Consider the following 20,898-nt stretch of genomic DNA (forward strand, 5'->3'; position numbering starts at 1 on the left):
GACCTACGGGGGAAGTAAAAAGAAGGAATAGGTTTGGGATTTGCTGCAGTTTTGTTTTGTTTTGTTTTGTTTTGTTTTGTTTTTAAAAGGATTTGATATCTGGGATTTGAGAGAAGGAGAAAGAAAAGGAGAGGTTTTACTTTGTTTTCAAGGCTCGGTGACTGGGAGGTTGGTCATACCAATAAGTAGAACCAGGCACAGCAGGAGAAAGTTGGTTTTTGTTCACACAGTGCTGAGGGTGCTGATGGGACATCCAAATGAGTAAGGTGACGTCTCGGAAGATGTTAAAAGACATGAATTTATCATGGTCTCAGCGTGTTTTATGATGCTCTACGATAGCACACAATACCTGGTGAGGAAGAAAGAGAAGGTAGGTGGAAGCAAGGCGGGCTTGGGCAGGTGGGCCCAGCGAACGGGTGGAGGGTGAGGAGTGCTGGCCAGGGCAGATGAAAGGGGCTCTGGCCCAGACTGTGTGGAGGTGGCAGCGGCCCCAGATGTAGCAGGTGGACTGAGAGAGGAAGAATCACCCGAGGTCCTGAGGAGCCCAGAGGGCACTAGCCAATGTGAGGAAATGGTGCGGGTGGGAGTCGGGGGGAGTTGTGATCGGGAAGGAAGGGCTTCAAAGCTGAGATCTGCGCGTCAGAGTAATCCCGAGTGATGAGTAATCACTGCTGTGGTGGCACTTGCCGGCTGGGGTGGGGGGCTGTAATACAGTGGAGGTGACAGTTGGAGCTGTGTGATAGTTATGGGCTAATTAATGATTTTTGGCCAGATCGGCTACTGATGATGAATGACTGCTTCACGTGGCCAAAAAGGCCACACTGGGAAGTGGAGTGAGGCCTGCAGGGGTGCCCTCAGGAGAGCCCTTATGGAATGTTTTGGGAGGGGTGGCTTGGGTAATACCCCTCGAGCGAGGATTCCTAGTCTATCATCAACTCGGAGGCAGACAGACACTGATGTTCCATCCCTCTTTCTTTTCCATTCATGTTTGATGGACTCTTTCTGAGACACGGGGTGCGGGGCTCTTGGGACACAGAAGTCAGGAGCAGAGAGGTCTGTGCATACTTCAGGGCTGATTTGGGTTAGGGCTCTGAGTAGGTCACTTAAATTCCCTGTGCTTCAGTTATTCTCACAATCAAGTAACACAAACTAAACATTTTTTTAAAAAGTGTTGTAAAAGAAGATGCACGTAGAGCCAGCTACCGCGTAATGGTAGGGAATGCATTGGATGTGCTTAATGCAACAGGATGTTTCATTCTGCTTGAGGCTGTTGCTAAACTTCACAGAGGAGATTGTATCTGAGCCTGAATGTGAGAGAGAAGCAGGCTTTGCCAGGCATAGAGGGGTACAATTAACATTGGCAATGTGATGTGTGTGGCTTGTTCAGAGAACCAGGGCAGTCTATTCTGCCTTCTTCTATGCAACAAGAATAAAACAAAAAAACTAGGTCTCCCAATTCCTGCTCCAATGTTATTTTACTTTTTTTTTTTTTTTTTTTCCCTGCCTGGCCTCTCTATTTCCTGCATCTCTGCTTAGGCATTCTTGGGCACAAAAGTACCAATGATACGGAGAGAGAGACCAAAAGTGAGCTGATGATTGGAAATCAGTTAACAACTTAAATACTGTTAAGGATGCCTACCATGTAAGTGAACCACACACAGATAAACAGCATCCAACTCAAATGTTGTTTCCTTTTGAAAAGTGCCTCACATTTTCATCATCTCAGACCTCCCCAGTTTTAACCTTTAGAAACAAAGACGGCCAAAGGAGAGTCTTATTTCACTTGTGTTTGAACAGTTATCTATTGACACATTCCGGGGCACCTTTACCCTGACAGTTGCTGATAGGAGAAAGAGAGAATGGTTAAGTCAGTGTTCCTGTCTCGGGGAGCTTGCAAACCAGTCCGCAGGTGAGATGAGGCTCTCTGCACACACAGCATTGGAGTAGCACACGATTCCAGATGTTCTGCCACCAAACATGTAGGATAGGTAGATAAATGTTAAGGTGGAAAAGAAATCATGATGGCTTGGAGAAGACTTCTTCATGGCCAACATGGAATATGACTAAGTCCCTGGGGATATATAAACAGGAACTGAGAAAGCAGTGACTTGTTTTTTTCTTAGTAGCAAATAAAAAGCCCTAGTCTTGCGACCACCCAGAGAGTGCGCTGCGTTAGCTGCAAAAGGGTTAACCGTTGGTAGCTAGGAAACTGCATTCCTTACATGTGCTCCACCCCTGGCTTAATTTGTTATCAGATTCTTCTGCTATAGAAAGTACATTTCCAAGATTGGTTTCCTGCCAGTGGAAATCTGCAGGTCTCTTCAGGGTTCACCTGGGCTGGCCTGGGTCCCAGGAGTTTTGCAGATGGGTGACAGAGTTTCCTGCAGGAGAAGGCTGGATCGGGCGGAGAGGCCGTGCTGCTGAAGCCAACCCACATTAACAAAGCTGGTGGTTACGCTCTTAGGGAAAGTCCAGGGAGACTCCTGTCCCTAGGCTTTAATTAACTGGCATTTTAGGTTGCCCTGCTTACTTCTGCCCAAACAGGAAGTCTGAAGAAAAATGATCATCACCTTCAGCTAACCTGTTGATTGAACTCAGTCTGCTTCAATGTGTTCCAAAGTTCCCAGCTCCCAGAATTAAACACAGAGACTATTTACTCCACGTGGAAGGTGCAGTCTGTAATGCTGCATTTGGAAAATAGTACCTGCTGAAGTGAGGCGATTAGCAGAGATGTAGAAAGTATAGGACACAACAGTTAAGAAAATTCAGATTCGGCAATCATGCTCCATGGTATTTGCTCAAATGAGTTGAAAACTTTTGTCCACAGAAAAACCTGCACATGGATGTTTATGGCAGATTTCTTCATAATTTCCAAAGCTTGGAAGCAACCATGAGCTGCTCCAGTAGGTGAATGGATAAATAAACTGGTAAATTTAAATGAATATTACTAAGTGAAAGAAGCCAATCTGAAAAGGCTACATTCTTACTGTATGATTCCAACTATATGCTGTTCTGAAAAAGGTAAAACTATGGAGACAGTAAAGAAGGTCAGTGATTGCCAGGGGTTAGATAGGAAGGTACGGAGCACAGAGTATTTTTAGGGCAGTGAGACTATTTTGTATGAAACTGTAATGGTAGATACCTGTCATTAAATATTTGTCCAAACCCATAGAATGTACAGTAACAGGAGCGAAACTTAGTATAAACTCTGGGCTTTGAGTGACAATGGTGTATCTATGTAGCTTCACTGATTGTAACAGGTGCACCATCCTGGTGGGGATGTTGGTAGTTGGGGAGGCTTATGCATACGTGGAGGTAGGGTATATGGGAACTCTCTGCGTTGTCTCAATTTTGCTGTGAACCTTAAAAATAAAGTCTATTTTTAAAGTACATGCACATGTAAGAAAGAAAGGGAAGGAGGGAGGAAGGGAGGGAAGGAGGGGGGAGGAAGGGGAAGGGGGGAGGGGGCAGGGAAGGAGGAATATCAGGTATCCCAGCCAGAGAGTTCCAGCTGGAAAAAGAGAAAAAGGCACTCAGAGGAAATACCCCCTACTCATCTTCCCCAGGGCACAGCAGCAAAATTAAGGTTGTCTTTTCTTCCTACTATAAATATTATGGGGAGTTGGAGAGGAGAAAATTCAGAGGTGGAAAGGTCACTGAGTCTCGGAGGTCACAATGTGTTCTTGGCACATCTGTGGCACACAGGGTACCTTTTTTATTGGCAGGGTTCAACCATGTCAGGTGCCCACATGGTGAGGGACTGACTCGCTTATTAAGGCCGTCTGGGTTTGACAGTATTGTGTATGTTGGCTTTCCCAACCTAAGAGAACATGGCTGCAGCCTTAACAGTAGATGTTACCTAATTTTTTACCCTTCAAACCCTCGTGACCATTAGCTTATGTTATGGCAAGTTGCTAGGTTACTCCTAAAAATAATTTTATTAGCATGGTATGTAGCTGCACTCAACATACATAGAATAATGGAAATAAGTATGTGTTCCTTTACAATGCTGAGGTTTTCTTTTCTTTTTCTTTTTTTGGACAGGAGAGTGTCTTCATAGCCATTGTGCTAATTAATCATGTTTTACCAAGTTTTACATATTTATGTCACATATTGTTATTTGTAGAATAACAGTAACTATTTTTCCAAGAACAAATGTAGCAAAAGTTCATTGTTTAAAAGTACACTAATACTAGTATCTACCCCAGAAGAAAAGTAAAACTCCCTATTGTCCCACCGCTTACCCACATCTATACTAATGTTTTGATTATATGTAACTCCATATTTTCTCTGTGCCATATGTATGTGTTCATGGAAATGGGACACATACTTTTAACTGGCTTCTTCCTTGTAACAATATCTTCCATTCTGTTATTTATCCGGCAAACCTTTGTTGAGCGTCTGTTGTACTATGTGCCAGTCAATGACAGTTCTAGGTGAAGGGGAGACTACAGTGAAAAAGCAATGGAGCATACACGTATTTCACGTGCATCTTTCTATAACAAAAATGTAAATATATCTACATAATTATTTGAATATGTGCATAGTATCCTATTTTACAGATTTATCATAATTCCCATTTTGGGATATCAAGATGCTATTTATGTTTGTTAGGTTTTCTTAAATATAGAGAGGATATGTGTTTTCCATTGGTGAATCTGCATCCACGTTAAAAATTATCGCTGGTAATTAGAGGAGTTTGCCAGTGGTTTCGCACTTTAAAATGTGACTTTATAAACAGTGATATACTTGGTGCAGGCCCAGAGGCGTCTCGTTTGATGGATGGCTGTGGAGATCCTGGCGGCGTCTGAGGCCGTTTGCAACTCCACCTCTGTCTCTGCTTAGGCCAAAGCCTGCTCAAAGCACGCGTCCAGGCCTTACAGACGGACACCATGTTGGCATTTTGGCTGCTGTTCCTTCTCAGCCATTTATGGTCATGCAGTGATGTGAGAGTTGGGCTTCTGTGGACTCTGGAAGCATTTCTTCTGCCTTCTTTGATGGATATTGCTGCTCTTTTGTTCTCTGTCCAGCAAACAGCAGGGCACCTTCCTGACATCTGTGTGAGCCTTCACACAGTGACACGAGGTGATGTCACAGGATTTGTTTGTTGGTGATTTTAGCACACTGCTTGATCTTCCATGCAAAGCAAAAGATAGCCCCGATGAATTATAGAATTTACGGTATTAGGGTTAGTAGAGGTGGTACTCCTATGGACGAGGACACTGAGACATTGAGAGGGTGAGTGATCTGCCTGAAGCAGTAGAGCTAGAACTAGAAGTCGGGACTGTTAATTCTTCATCCAGTGCTTTTCCAGGGAATCAGCTAATCAAGTTTGCGGTCCATTCCAGTAGGGTCCTTGTACTATACCAGGGAACACCATTGCTTTGAAGTGCCTCTCTTTGGCCTTCGGAAAAAATGTCATCAGGACCAAACTATGTCCGTTTCCCAACTATGGGGCTTTTCACTTAATTCTGCTTTGTTAACCAGGGAAAGGTTTTTTGGATAGCATGCTACAAGTGCAACAGAATCAATGACTATTCTCAATGTCAGTGTGCCTTTCTCCAACAGGCTGATAAACAACCTTTTCTTTAGGTTCAGGATTGGAATGTCTCACTGTACCAGTTCTGCAAAGCCAGCCATGATGTGCATATCTCTTTAAGATGAAAGAGGCCCGTGGGTTATATGACCACTTTTTATCTGGGCTACACACTCACATGGATTGTCTGATAGGTGCCACTTAGCTTCTGTGGCGGTCTCATTTCCTTCTCTTAGAGAATTGTGAAATCTGACTGACAAATAGACTCTGTGGCAAAGAACTGAGATTTGAGATCCTGATTGCTTTTGTAGGGCCAACTGCAAATTATCCTTGTTAGTGGAGCAAAGCAGTGTTGCAGTAGCAACTCTGAAGTTGCATATTTTTGAAAAATACTTGGGTTTAGTCTTGGAGTACATTTTTTGAAGACATGATGGGTAACAGCCCAGTCCTGACGGCTGACTGCTGCAGGTTACTTCCTGGCTCTGTGATTTCCTGTGTAGCCTTGGGCAAGTTAATTAACCTCACTGTGCTTCCCTTTCCTCATCTGTAAAATGAGAATGATGATAAGAAATAGTCCCAACGCCAGAGAGTTTTTAGGTTAATATGTGAAGAGCCTAGAACACTGCCTGGCACATGACGAAACACCATGTAAGTGTTTGTTATTATTCTGACATTTTCATTCCATTCATTCATTTATTCAACAACAATTTTTTGGAACATCTGCCATGTGCCAGACACAGGGGTAGGTGATAACGGATTCTCTGCCCTCGAGGGATCTTTACAGTGTAGTCGATAGAGAGATATGTAGTATAAACCAGAACACTAGCTACCCAGTAGGAAGAGTGCTGTGATGGAGGACGACAGGCGCCGTGGGCAGTGTCGGCAAAAAAGCACCTGAGGGGGAGGCTTCACAGGGGACACTGAGCTGGCGCGTGAAGAATGAACGGATTGGCCGGTGCTCATCCGGGCCACGGGCACTCCAGGCATGTGCAGAGGACAGAGGCCTGAGAAGAGAGCAGGATAATAGAACACACAATAAAAGGGGCAGGGGTAGAGGATGGTTGGGGACAGTCACAGAGACACACAAGAAAGGGCAGGAGGAAAAGCCCACAGAGGTGCCTGTGGGAGGGAACGAGGACCTAAGTGGGGCAGTGGGCCCCCGCACTGTGGATCCCCTTCTGAGGGGAGCCCAGCAAGTGGAAGAGGTTTCGAGGAGCAATTAGGGCCATGGGCGTACCCGGCGTAGGTGGTTACATCTGCTGCTAGGACCTTGTAGACACGCTGCGCCACGGGCCCATTCAGCTCCTCTTGGAAAGTAAAATGGCTAATTATAGGCGCCTAACCTGTTTCTGCTGTGGTTCCAGGGGACCACAGCAGTCACCAGCAACAGGTCGGTTCACTATTTCATTTAACGTCATTGAAAAGGAAATACATCCTGGGTAGTTGCCATAAGTCAAAGCAAGGTAAACAAAACCAAACTTTGAAAATGTATACTTTAGTTTTGATTTTTTAAAAAAGGAAATCTAAATATACAATTGTGAGCAAAAATGTCAAATTATTGCCATGAGCATAGGTCTCACCCTGCTTTTTCTCTTTACACTTTTTCTTAGAGAAATTGTTTTTAATTTTTCTAGTTTAAAGAAGTGTCAGACAAAATTTTAAGATTGTACCCCTAAACAATCCAAAGCATGCTGTGACATTTTATGGCACTTTTTTATAAACATTAACAGAATTCATGGTACAGATATCATACTCATTATAAAAAGAGTTAATAGTTCATATTAAAATAGAACTTTTAATTACAATTTTATTATAATCCGAGTCTAATGAACACTTTATATAAAGTAGTTGGGGTGGGTGTTATGAGGATTAAATTAAATTGAATTCCTGTTCCATTTTCAAATAATGCATTAAAATCAATTATAAGGCAGAAAAAATACATGTATGTGACTAATTTATAATGCTTCTGCAAGGTCTTTATTTTAAATATTACTAGTACGTCAATGTGCGTCTTTTGCCTTATCAAAGTATTACCCACCCACTGCCCATTCTATGATTATTTCTTTTCTTTTTTTAAATTCCCATTTATTGCTGAGAGGTGGAGAGACAGGACGTCACCTCCTCCCACCCTCCCTGTGTAGCGAGGAAAATGACACTGGGTAGCGAAGGTCTGGGCCATGGCCGCACAGCTAAGTGAGTAGAACCAACATGAACAGCCAGACCTCCCGACTCCCAAGCCATTACTCCTTTATCCTTCTATCTTGCCAAGCAGAAAGAAATTGGGGCCATATGTCTGGGCCTGAAGGATTGACTCATTCAGTAAATAATTGTTAGGTATGTAACTATTTTATACGCCGCATACCATTTTAGACATGGGAAGTTGTGCACCGCAGAGTTCCTGTCCCTGAAGGAACTGGGGAAGTGCACAGCGTAAACCAGTGGTCAGGGCTTCGGGAGAGGACGTGCTGGGGGCGGTGGCAGGACCAGGGCTGATGCCTGCTGGGGGTAAGGAAAGCCTTCCTGGCCTAGCTCGCTCCTGGGCCGAACGTCGAGGAGCTGGGGTTGCGGGTCCGAGGGTACCGGGGTTGTCACGGTGTGCAGAAACATGCACTGGAGATAGTGTGGCCCTTTTTGAAAATTTCCAGTATTATGATCCTGCCCTCATAGTGACCTGGGAGTCCAGCCCCTCTCCTGGGAGAGGAGGCTGGGATAGCATGGAGGTCAACAGAAGAAGGGCCTGTTTGCATGTTAGGGGCTCACAGTGTGTGTCATAAACAAACAAAGGTGAGCTATTGAGGGATTTTGAAGAGGGAAGTGGTGATCAGATTTCCATTTTTAAACTGTCAAACCCTGAAGCAGTTTGGAGAAGTGAGAGTTTAGAGGATGGGAAGCATCAGCTGAGGAAGAAGGGTCAGTTACGAGACTGCTGTTTTTATCATCCACATTTGTTCATTTCAAAGGCCTGAATGAAGAGACAGCAGTAGAAATGGGAAGGGTGAATGAACTGTTGAGATAAAATCAACTGGCCCAGATGACTGATTAGACATAGGGGAGAAGGGTCAAGCATGGGCTAAAGGAGGTCTGTGAAGAGCCTGTGGGATATTCAGTTGGACAAATCCAGAGCCGTTGGATATTTGAACCGAAACTTCAGGAGAGATCTGGCTGGAGGCATACATCTGGAATCACTTGATACGGGCGCTAGCCGAAGCCAAGGGTATGGGAGAAGCACCTTGTGAGGAGTACTGTGGATGTGGAAAAGGGGGCAGATGGTGGAACCCTGGGAAAACGCCACAGTGGCAGGGATGATGGGAGGAGAAAACAGGCGAGACCAAAGAGGGTAGTGTCGCTCAAGCCAAAACAAAAAGCCTTGATCAGCTCTATGGATCCCCCAGAGCTCAGGTGAGATAAAGGCTGAACAAGCTCAAAGCTTCAAGGATGAGAAATGAACTCCCGTCTTCTTTCGGCAGCATCAAACCTAAACTCCTTTCTCTAATGCTGTGGCCTCTGTCCCACTCACTTCCTCATTGCTCCCTGACAACCCTTCTGCTCCTGGGCCCAGGAAGGAGCCACACCCTTCCCAGGCTCATAGTTTGCCCCTTTCCCGGAACATCCTACAACTCACCCCTTCACTTGCCTAAGTCGTGTCCAGCCTCCGAGGCCTAGCACAAGTCCTGTTTCTCCCTCCTTGGGTGCCCAGGTGGGCCCCAAGCGTGCTCTGCTCTGTAGAGACCTGTAGGTGTTTCACTTTACTTCATCACATTTGATGATGTGCAGGCTGGTGGTGCTGGCTGTTGACTCATGAAGTCTGACTCTTCTTGTAAGCTCTTTGAGGTAAGCGGTCTTATTCTTCCTTTGCATGTTGTTGAGCAGATAATCCATGCTCTGGAAATGCTCTCCCAATGATTGGAATTATTAAGACTTGAGCTTATGTGGTTCTCGAGGGTTCTTCAGGAAGATTTACGTTCAGCTGTCTCAGCAGAGGAGTTGGCAAGGAGATCATTCTAAGGGAGCATCTTAGTTGGCAGACAGCCACCTGAGCTTGGGGAGGAGTGCGTGGAGACAGAGGCCATGGTTGGGGGAGGGGCCTTACTCAGCGCCTGCCTGGGAAGGCTGAGGGATGTGTTTCTGCACCAACATCGTGATGCTAATACATGCCTTCTCCAAAATAGGCTCTCAAACTTTGCAGCTGGCCTTTTGAGTCCATCTGCAAGCACTGCTCACTCTGATTTGGTGAAAGTAAGGCCTGTCCAGGGGGGGTGGCCAGACCCCGCTAGACAGCAGGTTCTGAAGTTAATGATGATAAAGAATGATAATTTATTACCATCATCGTGGCTGTGGTGGCTGCTCTCAAACAAAGGGAGAATTTTATGGCAGTGGAAGAGGTAGTTGCTGAGCAAAGGACTAAGAATTAATCCACTCACCCTGGCTGCTGTGGCTCAGCTACAGTGTTGTCCTGTAACCAAATGGTTATGGGTTCAATTCCTGGTCAAGACACAAACCTAGATTTTTGGGTCGGGGCAGGTATGGGAGGCGACCAATTGATGCTTCTCTCCCTGCCTCTCTCAGCGATGGAAAAATGTCCCCATGTGAGGATTTAAAAAAAAAAATCCCCTCTTTCTGATCATTGGTTCAGAATTTTTTGACCCTAGACTTCCAAAGGGAAATTGAGGTCGTTTTCTCCCACAGATAGAGTATCTACATCCTTTTTTATCACCCACATTGCTGAAGGAGATAAGAGATCATGTCCTGAGTAGAAGGCCATGGAGTGCACGTCCCTGGAACTTCAAGGTCACCCTGTAGATATTGGGTTACACACTCCAGAGGATGGAGCTAGGGAGACCCTGAGACTGGTGTGATCTTAAGGATCCTTGAAAAAGGAAGTCTCGTTTACAAGGGAAATGTAGATTCTGCCAACTTTTTTTCCTGTGCACCTTTTCCTTTGAAGTTAAAGTGTATATCATTTTGGCTTTATATTTCTCTGCTTCTTAGTTCTATAAACCTCTTCCTAATTAAGATAAAAGTGGAAGTAAGTTTCTGAAAAGTGCTTGTCAACATAAAACCATGAGGCTCGGTTGGTGATACAAGGGCTGAAGGAACTCGGGGTCAGAGCTCTGCCTCCTGGGTTTTCTGGAAATTGACAATAAAGCAGCATCATGATCTGTCCTTTCTTCCTTAAAACACACAGATGCTAGTTGGCTCCCTGGTCTGAACTGGGCTTGGTTCCAACCAATGGACAACCCAAACCCAAGGTTTTCTCTTTAGAGATTCAGCTGTGTCATCAGTTTGTAAGAGCCCGCTGTTGTGCTAGGCACCCTATTTTTGAGGATGCAGAGGTGAACAGAAGTTGTGCAGTCATATATCATTTAATTTTGGATGCAGAATTGTCTCCAGTTGCTTTGGGGGCCCAGAGATGATGGAAACACCCTTGGTCGATGCAGGTGGGGCATTCTGGGAAGTGTCGTCTACAGCTCGTATCTCCAGGGACTCACCTCTATTTCACTCAACCACAAAATCAGAATGATATTTTCACCTGATTTCCCTATATGTTTCACAAGAGATGGTAGAAGGCTTTGTCTAAAGAACACAGACGTTTAATTCCCCAGAGCTCCTGCAAGCCCAGCCCCACTAGACTACATGCTCTTCAGCCACCAGCAACAGGACAATTTGAAATGTCCCATGCCCCAAGCCCAGCCCCACAGTGGGTCCCCCTTGTCCTGGGACCAGGGCACCCCACCTGTTCCCACCTTTGGTGTCCTCCCCCATTACCCCTGCTGTGCTCTGTCACCAACTGCCACCTAGGGCAGTTAGTCCTTGTCCAAAACAGATCACCCAGGCTCTTGGATCCCCCTGCTGGCTGACAGCAAAAGCACTACTTAGTTTTTTCTTTTTTGTTCCTTTCTAAATGAATTAAGGTATTCTAATGACAGTTTTCTTTCTCTCTCCCCTTATTTTTCTGTCTTTCTGACTGACACCATAATTCTTAGTAAGTTTCTCTAATTTTTATATTGAGCACTAGTTGATGGCCCGTTCCTGGTAGGGAACCACTGGTCAGTCCTGGCTAAACCAAGGGCTCAGTCCAGGGTTACAGAGGGTGCCGTGCAAGTAGGTACAAGGAACGGAGAGGGCATTAGGCCATCCACTATGAAGTGCCCCCACCTCTACCACCGGTGATGGTCATAATAATGGCAGATGTTTTTGCAGAGCTGGAACCAAACACTTCGTTTAACACTTCACAGGCATTATAGTCATGATAGGCCTACATCAGCCTTGTGAGGCAGCTTCTCCTTATCATTAGCCCCGCTTCTCCGATGACAAAGCCCAGGCTGGAGTTCATGGCTCATTGAGGGTGGGGCTCGGGGCTGGAGCCCACAGGTCTTTGATGCCAGTGTCCTCCTTCAGATCACACAGTGCGACCTCCCTCCTCGGGTGCTCCAGGCTTTATGGGTCCTTATTTTGGCGTACATCCTTTGACTTTGCTCTGTGCCTAGAGGTCTCTTTTCCCCTCATCTTCTCTTGGAGGTTTGGATTGTCCTTCAAGCCTCAGTTCAGGGGTCACTTGGAGAAGACTGCACAGCCCTCCCTGTCCCGCTGTCTGTTTTGCTTGTGTTTGCAGAGATGCTGTGAACCAGTGCCCGCCCCCAGTGGAGCACTCATCCCAGGTTTTGGTCATGACTTCCCCACTTGTCTGCCTCAGCAGACTCTGACCTTGAAAAGCTGATATCATAGCTTATTGGTCTTTGCATCCCTAAGACAGAGCCCAGTTCAGAGTAATAAAAAATAACAGCAATAACTTAATATTTACTGAACACCCATCTTGGACCGGGCAGAGCGCTAAGCACTTTATTTTAGATTCTTTCATTTAGCCATCACAACCACCTATATGACAACATAAAATTATTATTCCCATCTTACAGATGAGGAAACTGAAACTTAGTGAGTTCTGTAAGCTGCCCAAGGTTACCCAATAAGTGGCCAAAAACCAGGACTTGACTCTAAGTCTCCCTGAATTTTTTGCACATTTTATTAATTTTCATGCCCTACATTTTAGACCTGATTACATACGGTCTAATCTACATTTTCGATGTTGATTAAGATGTGTGAGTAGGAAGATTAAAATCAGTGTTGCCCCGAGAAGCACTTGCTGCCTCTCTCCCAGCAGAAGGGCTCCGAAGGCAGGGGACCGTTTCAGTAACTCAGGTTTTGCACCTTTCTCAGGAAAAGGGTCTGGGAAATATGAAGTATAGAAGGTAGCTGTAGACATGCTAAAAATCCATTTGTTGACTCAATAATTTACATGAAACTTTGCAGCTATTTTATGAAATATTCTATGAAATAATCACTGTGCTTATGTGGCTCACCTGCCAACCAAAGATTCCAAGTATTAAGTTCAGCATTTTTAAGGCCTGAAATTCCTTGATCACAGATTTAGGTACCCAGAAGAGACAAATCCAAAACTCCACCTCCTTTCCAGAGCATAATTTAAAAACAAGAACAACAAAATAAAAACAAAAACCCGATCTTTGCAATTAGAGTTTGTGTTAAATTTAGGCCATGTGTTAATTTTGTTTAACTGTTAAACTATTTCCCCGAATATACAGGTGTCTCTGCCAACCTAATTAATGTTCATTTGTTTGCCTTTACTTGGAGGTTCAAGTTACTATTGCTTGTCTCAGATTTTCAAGTTACTAGTGAAATCAGTGAATAATTTAAGATTAGGTGCTTAGGAAATGTAGGCCATCATTAGTAATCTCAGTATTTGTAATTATAATATTTCATACTATTAAAGCCTGTCTGACAGTTACATTTTAATAGCATCTAGAAAACTCCAAAGCCTTTAAAGTTACCCTTACTTATTTTCTAAATATCATTTTAACAGGGTGGCTAACACTCCCATTTTATAAGTGTGACTTGGCCTTATACTGTGGTGGGGAGTAGGGATGAAATCAGGGTGCTTGTGGTTGTAAGGGAACTTTGTCCAACTCTGTCATTCTGCCGATGGGAAAAAGGGCTCAAAGAAGCTGCCTGCAGCTCCCTGCCTCCCCTATTGCACTAGAAAGCTATGTTTCATTAAGAAAACCCATAGTTCCTTTGCTCTCTTAGCTCAGTCCCTCTCTCATTACATTTTTGCTGATTTTTCTTTCTTTTCTTTAGGTCGCACCCCTTGTCCGGCTGTGCTGGGCAACCATGACGACGGCCATCCTGGAGCACCTGAGCACCCTGTCTGTCAGTGGGCAGCAGCTGCGTCGCCTGCCCAAGATTCTGGAGAATGGGCTTCCCAAGATGCCTTGCACCGTCCCAGAGACAGATGTGCCTCAGCTTTTCCGGGAGCCTTACATCCGCACCGGCTACCGCCCCACGGGACACAAGTGGCGCTACTACTTCTTCAGCCTCTTTCAGAAACACAATGAGGTGGTCAACGTCTGGACCCATTTGTTGGCCGCTCTGGCCGTCCTCTTGCGATTCTGGGCCTTTGCTGAGGCCGAGGCCTTGCCATGGACCTCGGCCAGCACCCTGCCCCTGCTCCTCTATGTCCTGTCCTCCATCACTTACCTCATGTTCAGCGTTCTGGCCCACCTGCTGCAGTCCAAGTCGGAGCTCTCCCACTACACTTTCTACTTTGTGGACTACATTGGCGTAAGCGTTTATCAGTATGGCAGTGCCTTGGTTCACTTCTTCTACACCTCTGACCAGGCCTGGTACGAGCGCTTCTGGCTTTTCTTCTTGCCAGCGGCTGCCTTCTGTGGCTGGTTGTCTTGCGCTGGCTGTTGTTATGCCAAGTATCGTTACCAGAGGCCTTACCCAGTCATGAAGAAGATATGTCAAGTGGTGCCCTCGGGGCTGGCCTTCATTCTAGACATCAGCCCCGTGGCGCACCGAGTGGCCCTGTGCCACCTGGCTGGCTGCCAGGAACAGGCTGCCTGGTACCACACCCTCCAGATCCTCTTCTTCCTGGTCAGCGCCTACTTCTTCTCTTGCCCAGTTCCTGAGAAGTACTTCCCAGGCTCCTGCGATATTGTAGGCCATGGGCATCAGCTCTTCCACGTGTTTCTGTCTATTTGCACACTCTCCCAGCTAGAGGCCATCCTCCTGGACTACCAGGGGCGGCAAGAGATTTTCCTGCAGCGCCACAGTTCCCTGTCTGTCTACATGGCCTGTCTGTCTTTCTTCTTCTTGACCGCCTGCAGCGCCACCACTGCAGCTCTCCTGAGGCACAAAGTCAAGGCCAGACTGATGAAGAAAGAGTCCTGAGGCTGGCAGGTGGGGCGAGGTTGGAGGCACCCCATTCTGATTCGGGGAAAATGCGATGCAAAATTAGAGGCTGACTTTATTTTTAAGAGTTGGCTTTTGCAGTAAGACATATTTCCAAGGCTATGGCCTTGGGAAGCCAAAAGACTTGAGAGTTATGTTATAGTTGTTAATAAAAAGAATGTTCCTTTTTCGTCTAGACATAGCCTTTCAAGGCACAGGAAAAGAAGGGACCTTGGCTAAGATTCATGGGACACTGAATTAGGGATCATCTTCATACCTGAAAATTCAGCAGAATTCTGAGTGTGGCCTCCAGGGGCACGTCCTGGAGCTGAAGGGGTGGTAAACTTGGCCTGGAAAACAAGTAGGTGGCTAGTCCACACCATGTTGGAATGGCCATCCTCCTATGCTGGTCTTTGGTGATTGGTAAATTGACCCAAGGACCCAATCTCCTTTGGATTTCAGCTTGTCCAGGGTGGAGAATTCAGAATCTTCAAGATTCAGTGAAACCCTTAGACAATGAATTATTCATTTCATACAACTTATGGTCCCACCTCTGTCATCTACTCTAACCCTGATCCTCTTCTCAGGAGGCCATCCCCTGGCTATTTTCTCTGCAGTGCTGTTCACTCCCATCCATACCTTGGTAATATACAGGACTGTGGAGTAGTCATATTTTCAGTAGTTGCTTAGATCCGTGTGAAAATCCAGGAAGCTTATTCTCATATAATACTAGAAATGGTACTAGAAAGTACAGTGCCAAGAGCCACCAGGAGCCCAGCCAACAAGCATGGATGCTCCTGGGTATCAGGGGACCTTCTGTTTTATACCTGTGGACTGGAAGATTACTTGAGATCTCTTAGGGCTGCCTTAGAGGCCAGAAGATCTGGGGTTAGCTCCAGGAAATCTCCAAATTTTGACGAGCATGTTCAAAAAGCCCCTGGTAGAGTGAATTGGTTCTAAGGGTCCCTCTAGTGATCTAATTATTTCAAGAGGAGGCCAAGGTCCAGCCTTTTAAATATATGCCACCCCACAAAGGACCCACATAACTACGCTAGTTCAGGGTCCTCAGACAGGCATTTATGCCTCAACTTAGAGCTGAACCCTTCAAATAATCAAGCCCCAGGAGAGGTGAGTGTGTGTGCTCACTCTGGGTTGGTCCCTAATGGCTCCTTTGGGTAAGAATGGTGAACAGCACACCCTGTAGCTAGAATTTTCTGTTTAGGGCATCACTGTCGGCAGCTGCTATGGGATAGGTGGTTCTTGGCACTGATGTGTTCTGGCCACGCAGCCCCTCTGAGGACTGACTTCACACTAATCCAGTGAAAGGGGCTGCGTTGACAGAGGAGCTGAGCCATGGAGGCCTTCTCAGAGGCTGCAATTCCTATCAGTAGTATAAGGTTCCTATTTCCTGAAAAGGGAAGTGGTTTGCTTTCACTCCAGTTTGATGAACATCTTCTATTACTAGATTATTTTGTTGTCTTCAAATCTTTGTTTTCTTTCTTTCTCTGAGATATTTGTGGTTTTTGTGCCTTATAAATGGAAATTTATGAACACTACCACATATATATGTATATGTATATGTATGTATACATGTATATGTGCGTGTGGAATTTGCAGTTTCGGGTTATTGGGATAAGAAAGAAAGAATTCATTGCTTTTCAACCAGTGGATGAGAGAATTGCTTATCAATCAAAAGATTCTTTGAACCTGCTTATTTTGGCAAAACAAAAAAAGAAAAAGAAAAAATTCAACGGAAGCTTTCCTATAATCTTTATATCAAGAAAATGTACATCTGGACCGCTACATAGTTTTCCTAGATATTTTCCTAGGTTTCCCCTTTAATCCTCAAATACATGAACTTCTGTGCTGCCCAAGTGTCTTACACAATCTTCTGGTGTCTAGGCCAAATTATCACAAATACAGTGAGCAAACTGAATCGGGCTGAACTAAGCAAGGGAACAGAGGAGTTGTGCAAACACGTTCTAAGCAGAGGATCAGTTTAAAATGGGGATTAGAAAGTGTTTGAAATGTCCATGAGTACGGATTCAAAGACCAGGTTGTTTTAAAAGTTGGAAGGAAGACGTAAGTCCATCTCTTGAATGTAACTGGTGGCAGAGATCTTTAGGCCAAATGCAGATTTCTTTTTTAAGAGAAAACAGGAAGTAGAGCAGTGATCTTCAAATGTAGACCAATGCAGCCTGCGCCCTGTAAATGAAATGGTCTATAACAAGATAAGTACAAGATAGACTAAACTTTTAGATATTGTCATAAAATTTTCAGTTTTATTTACACAAGTGTTAGTCCCTCAAGTGATTGAAAATTTTTTTAAAAAATATTTTCACCAGAGATATTTGAGAAACATTGGGGTAGGAGACTACTATCTCATTAAAAATACTAGCATATCATTAGCAATATATAAATATGGGAAATGCAGATGTTTTTAACTACTCAGACTTTTGAGGGATTAAATACTCTTTTTAAAACATTTTCATTAAAATTAGTGTATTGTTATGGAACAGACCTAGTTTTTTAAAAAAGGAATAATTAAGTATTTGATAAAGGAGATATTTATCTTTCTCCACTATACCCCTGCAAACAGTTGACATCTACTGGAAATTCTCCTTATCTCTCTTCTTTTTTTAACTAATTTTTTTTAATGTTTTAAACCTATTAAAATGTAAATGCCTCTGAAAAAACTAAACTATCATCTTGTGAATAAAAATTCTAGTGGATTTATACCAGGGCCTACTCAGAGTAGGGTGAGGGGAGAGCAGGATGCACCAGACTGGGGACACATATGCCTGTTTCCCTCTTGCCTAGTACTTCCTGACCTCTCCTTAATTCACAAGCTGATGTTGATACCCTTTAGATACTAGGGTTTCATTTCTCACCTCAGCCGAAAGTACCTCATTCAATAACAACATTCTCAATCCTCCACTGGAAGCTTGAAAAATAGCAGGAGCTCAGGCCATGAGAAGAAGAATGAAGGATGAAGGTCATTCATGCCTGCCTGTGTTGCCCCCCTTTTCACAAATTGTACCTTACTGCTTAAAACCATTAGGTTCTTCAGTTGCTGCACTGTAGTTTCAAGTAGGCCCTCCAGATGGCGCTCGTGTGTTTCTCGGAGAGGGCCCGGCGTTGTCCTCAAGGTCTCAGCCTACTAAATGTGTTCAACCTAGTGTTTTGTTTGATTGCTTGGCAAGGAAAAAATGGGAACTATTTTCTGTTTATATAAATCTACTTACATAAATGACCATTAAACTGATTTTGTATATGGATTGTTGTACTGTCAACATCTATCTGGTTTCTTTGACACAGCCCTTGGCAAGGGCTACTTTGCCAAGGGCCATTTTAAAGAAAGGTTTTATCTGCACAATCATTGCCAGGAGGAAGAGGTCATGTCACTTTATACCCACCTAGGAGTAGGAAAGTATAAGGAATTTTTAAATCTCCAAACCTCCCCAAAACCACACACACCCCAAATCTTCACTTGTGAGCAGATCAAATATTCCCCCAAAAAAGCTATGGAGTAGATTTCCCTAAGGATTTCATTCTAATTGAATAAATGCTCCTAGTTTCACAGGCAGTAGTGTTAAAGATTTGGAAATTTTTAACTGATAGACAACATTTTTGAAATTTAAAAAGTATGAATTATAATAATACTATCACAAGTACTATTGTGAAATGTGGTACCTATCAACCAAAAGATTTTGTAGCACAACTATTAGATTTAAATAGCTATTAAAAAGGTGATTCTCTAGGCTACTCTAGCTTTACGTGCAGTACTATCACAATAACAGTAAGAAGACAGCATTTCCCTGGCTCTGGGCATCACTGGTAGAACTATGGATGTCCCTCTTGCTCAAACAAACCCTTTTCATTACCAGCAGGGGCACTAGGCGGCTTGCAAACGTGTCTGTTGTCACCGTGAATGATTTAATCACTCTTCATTTATTGATTCATCAAGTATTATATTTATAAGCACCTGTGGGTGGTAGGCACTGTGCTAGCTCTGGCAGTTACACAGTGAGGAAAAAACACAGGGAACTGCATGCAGAGTTTGCTGTCTGTTGAATGAGGATCAGCATCTTCGCACGTTGGGCCAAGACAGGGTTCCTTTCTCCAGGTCTTGGTCCCAATCACAGCCAGGGCCAGGTGGCCTGCCAAAACCACAGGAAGCTGGGACCTGCTTTGGGCCAGAAACTTCCCCACAGAGATGCTGGAACCATCCCTTCCCCATACACCGGTCCCTTCCCTAGCAAAGTAGACACCTTGTAGCCACCTCAGTCCTTGTTAACTCTGCTACTTCTCTAGCCCTTCTTACTGTTGTCTAGTGTTTTAATTACATCTTAGATATCCTTGATAATCCGGACACAGAAAAGCCCTATATTTCCACAAGTAGTATAAACTTCCCAGGTACATAAAGTCCCATCTTCAGGAAAACAATGTAGGGTTCCAACCTGTGTAGAGCTTCCTGATTTAGTAAATTGGAAACCGAGTGCTTCATGCACTCTGGTTGCCTCCTTTTTAAATTTAAAAAACAAACAAAACCCCACCTAATCCCATAAGGAATTTTTTTTTTAGAAATAATATGGAAGGGAAGTCACATTAAAAAATTAATTTTAATATTAACTTTGGGAGCATATTTATCTAAAGCATGGGCTTTTCTTACCTAACATTCTTCTCATGGGAAGAGGTATGCACTGTATTTTAGACTCCAGGAGGCCTTTACCAACTCAAAGTCTACAGAAAAACACCTCAGCCCCTGGACAACATGGCTCAATTGGCTGGAGCATCACCCTGTAAACTGAAAGGATGTGGGTTTGATTCCCAGTTAGTGCACATGCCTAGGCTGTAGGTTCAGTCCTCGGTCAGGGCATGTGTGAAAGGCAATTGAGTGATGTTTTCTCACATCAATGTTTCTCTCTCTCCCTGTCTCTAAAATCAGTGAGCACCTCCATGGGTGAGGATTTGAAAAAAAAAAAAGAGTAACACCTTAGATCCTATCATGCTTTCCAGAACATTTCCACATTCATTTGAGCTTCTACTAATCATGTGATGTAAGGCCAAAAAGATCTCCATTAAACTAAGAAACACTTTCAAAAAATGGAATGACTGGTTCTAAGGCACACAACTAGTTGTAATGTTTAAACACAAACTCATTTTTCCTTCAGATAAATTCGTGGCTCAGCTAATCAGAAACATCAACACCAAATATTTGCAGAGCCCTTTTCAGTATGTAAAGCACTTTTACATATTGTATATTCTTTAACCTAATCTCATTTTAACTTTTGATCCTAAGTATCTCATGAAGAGCCAGGGTTGTGTCATTTCTTTTTGAGTAAAAGTGACTTCATATCATCTCCTTGGATGCCAGATAAAGCATTCTTTGCACCTCTTGTTCTTCTCAGAAGCCCATAAATTCCATTGGCCAGAGGCCCTTGTTTGGCCTAGATTATATAGTCAAATTTCACCCTCCAGTCATGGTGTCTTGAAAATACTTTTAAATCCTTGGACAAGACACTCATCTAGCATTAATAATCTTGCCAAGATTATGTAAACCCTCCTTCTTGTCTTTCACTATGATAGTCAGTTCTTCAAACAATTGGCTCTCCAGGGATTTTTGACAACTGATAGGACTTTAAACAAGGGATTTGGAGAAAAAATAATGTTTCTCTGCTTTATAATGGAGTCATGCAGACTTAGTAGAAAGCCCTCTCCCAAAAGTCATTGGTTATTTCTCATGTTTAAGTAACATATGCTTATTAAAGAAAATGCAGAAATAGGGGGAAAGATAATCTATGGACTCATCACTAAAACACCTTCAGGAGAAATGAAGGTCTATGTCAAAATATTGTCAATGATAGGTAAATTAGCAGTGACGAACCATAAGTTGAGAACTAGAAATTTTAAGCAACCTAATACTTTTACTTTATAAAGCACAAGGTCAACAGTCTTTGGTTGTCGGTGCACAGGAATACCAAGATGGTTACTTTACACTCCCTTCTGGCATTACATTATGTAGGCAATTCAATGATGCTGTGGTTGAGATGCTAGCTCAGGAAACAAAGCCAATGATAACATTATCTCATGTTGAAAGAATTCCTTGAAAT

At 43.9% G+C, this 20,898-nt stretch overlaps 1 protein-coding gene across 1 annotated transcript; it reads left to right on the forward strand.

The window, feature by feature from the left end:
• Positions 1-13,693: 13,693 nt before the first annotated feature.
• PAQR8 (progestin and adipoQ receptor family member 8) lies at positions 13,694-18,067 on the forward strand. Its single transcript, XM_054569477.1, has one exon. The coding sequence runs from the start codon at positions 13,721-13,723 to the stop codon at positions 14,783-14,785; it is 1,065 nt and encodes a 354-aa protein (XP_054425452.1). The 5' UTR covers positions 13,694-13,720; the 3' UTR covers positions 14,786-18,067.
• Positions 18,068-20,898: the final 2,831 nt, after the last annotated feature.

The sequence above is a fragment of the Pteronotus mesoamericanus genome, unplaced genomic scaffold (assembly GCF_021234165.1).
Source record: "Pteronotus mesoamericanus isolate MK-2021 breed Mesoamerican mustached bat unplaced genomic scaffold, CSHL_Meso_final contig_20, whole genome shotgun sequence".
Classification (NCBI taxonomy): domain Eukaryota; kingdom Metazoa; phylum Chordata; class Mammalia; order Chiroptera; family Mormoopidae; genus Pteronotus; species Pteronotus mesoamericanus.

Bases quoted from the DNA above. Each gene is read 5' to 3' on its own strand.
- PAQR8 (XM_054569477.1), top strand. From the start codon at position 13,721: ATGACGACGGCCATCCTGGAGCACCTGAGCACCCTGTCTGTCAGTGGG.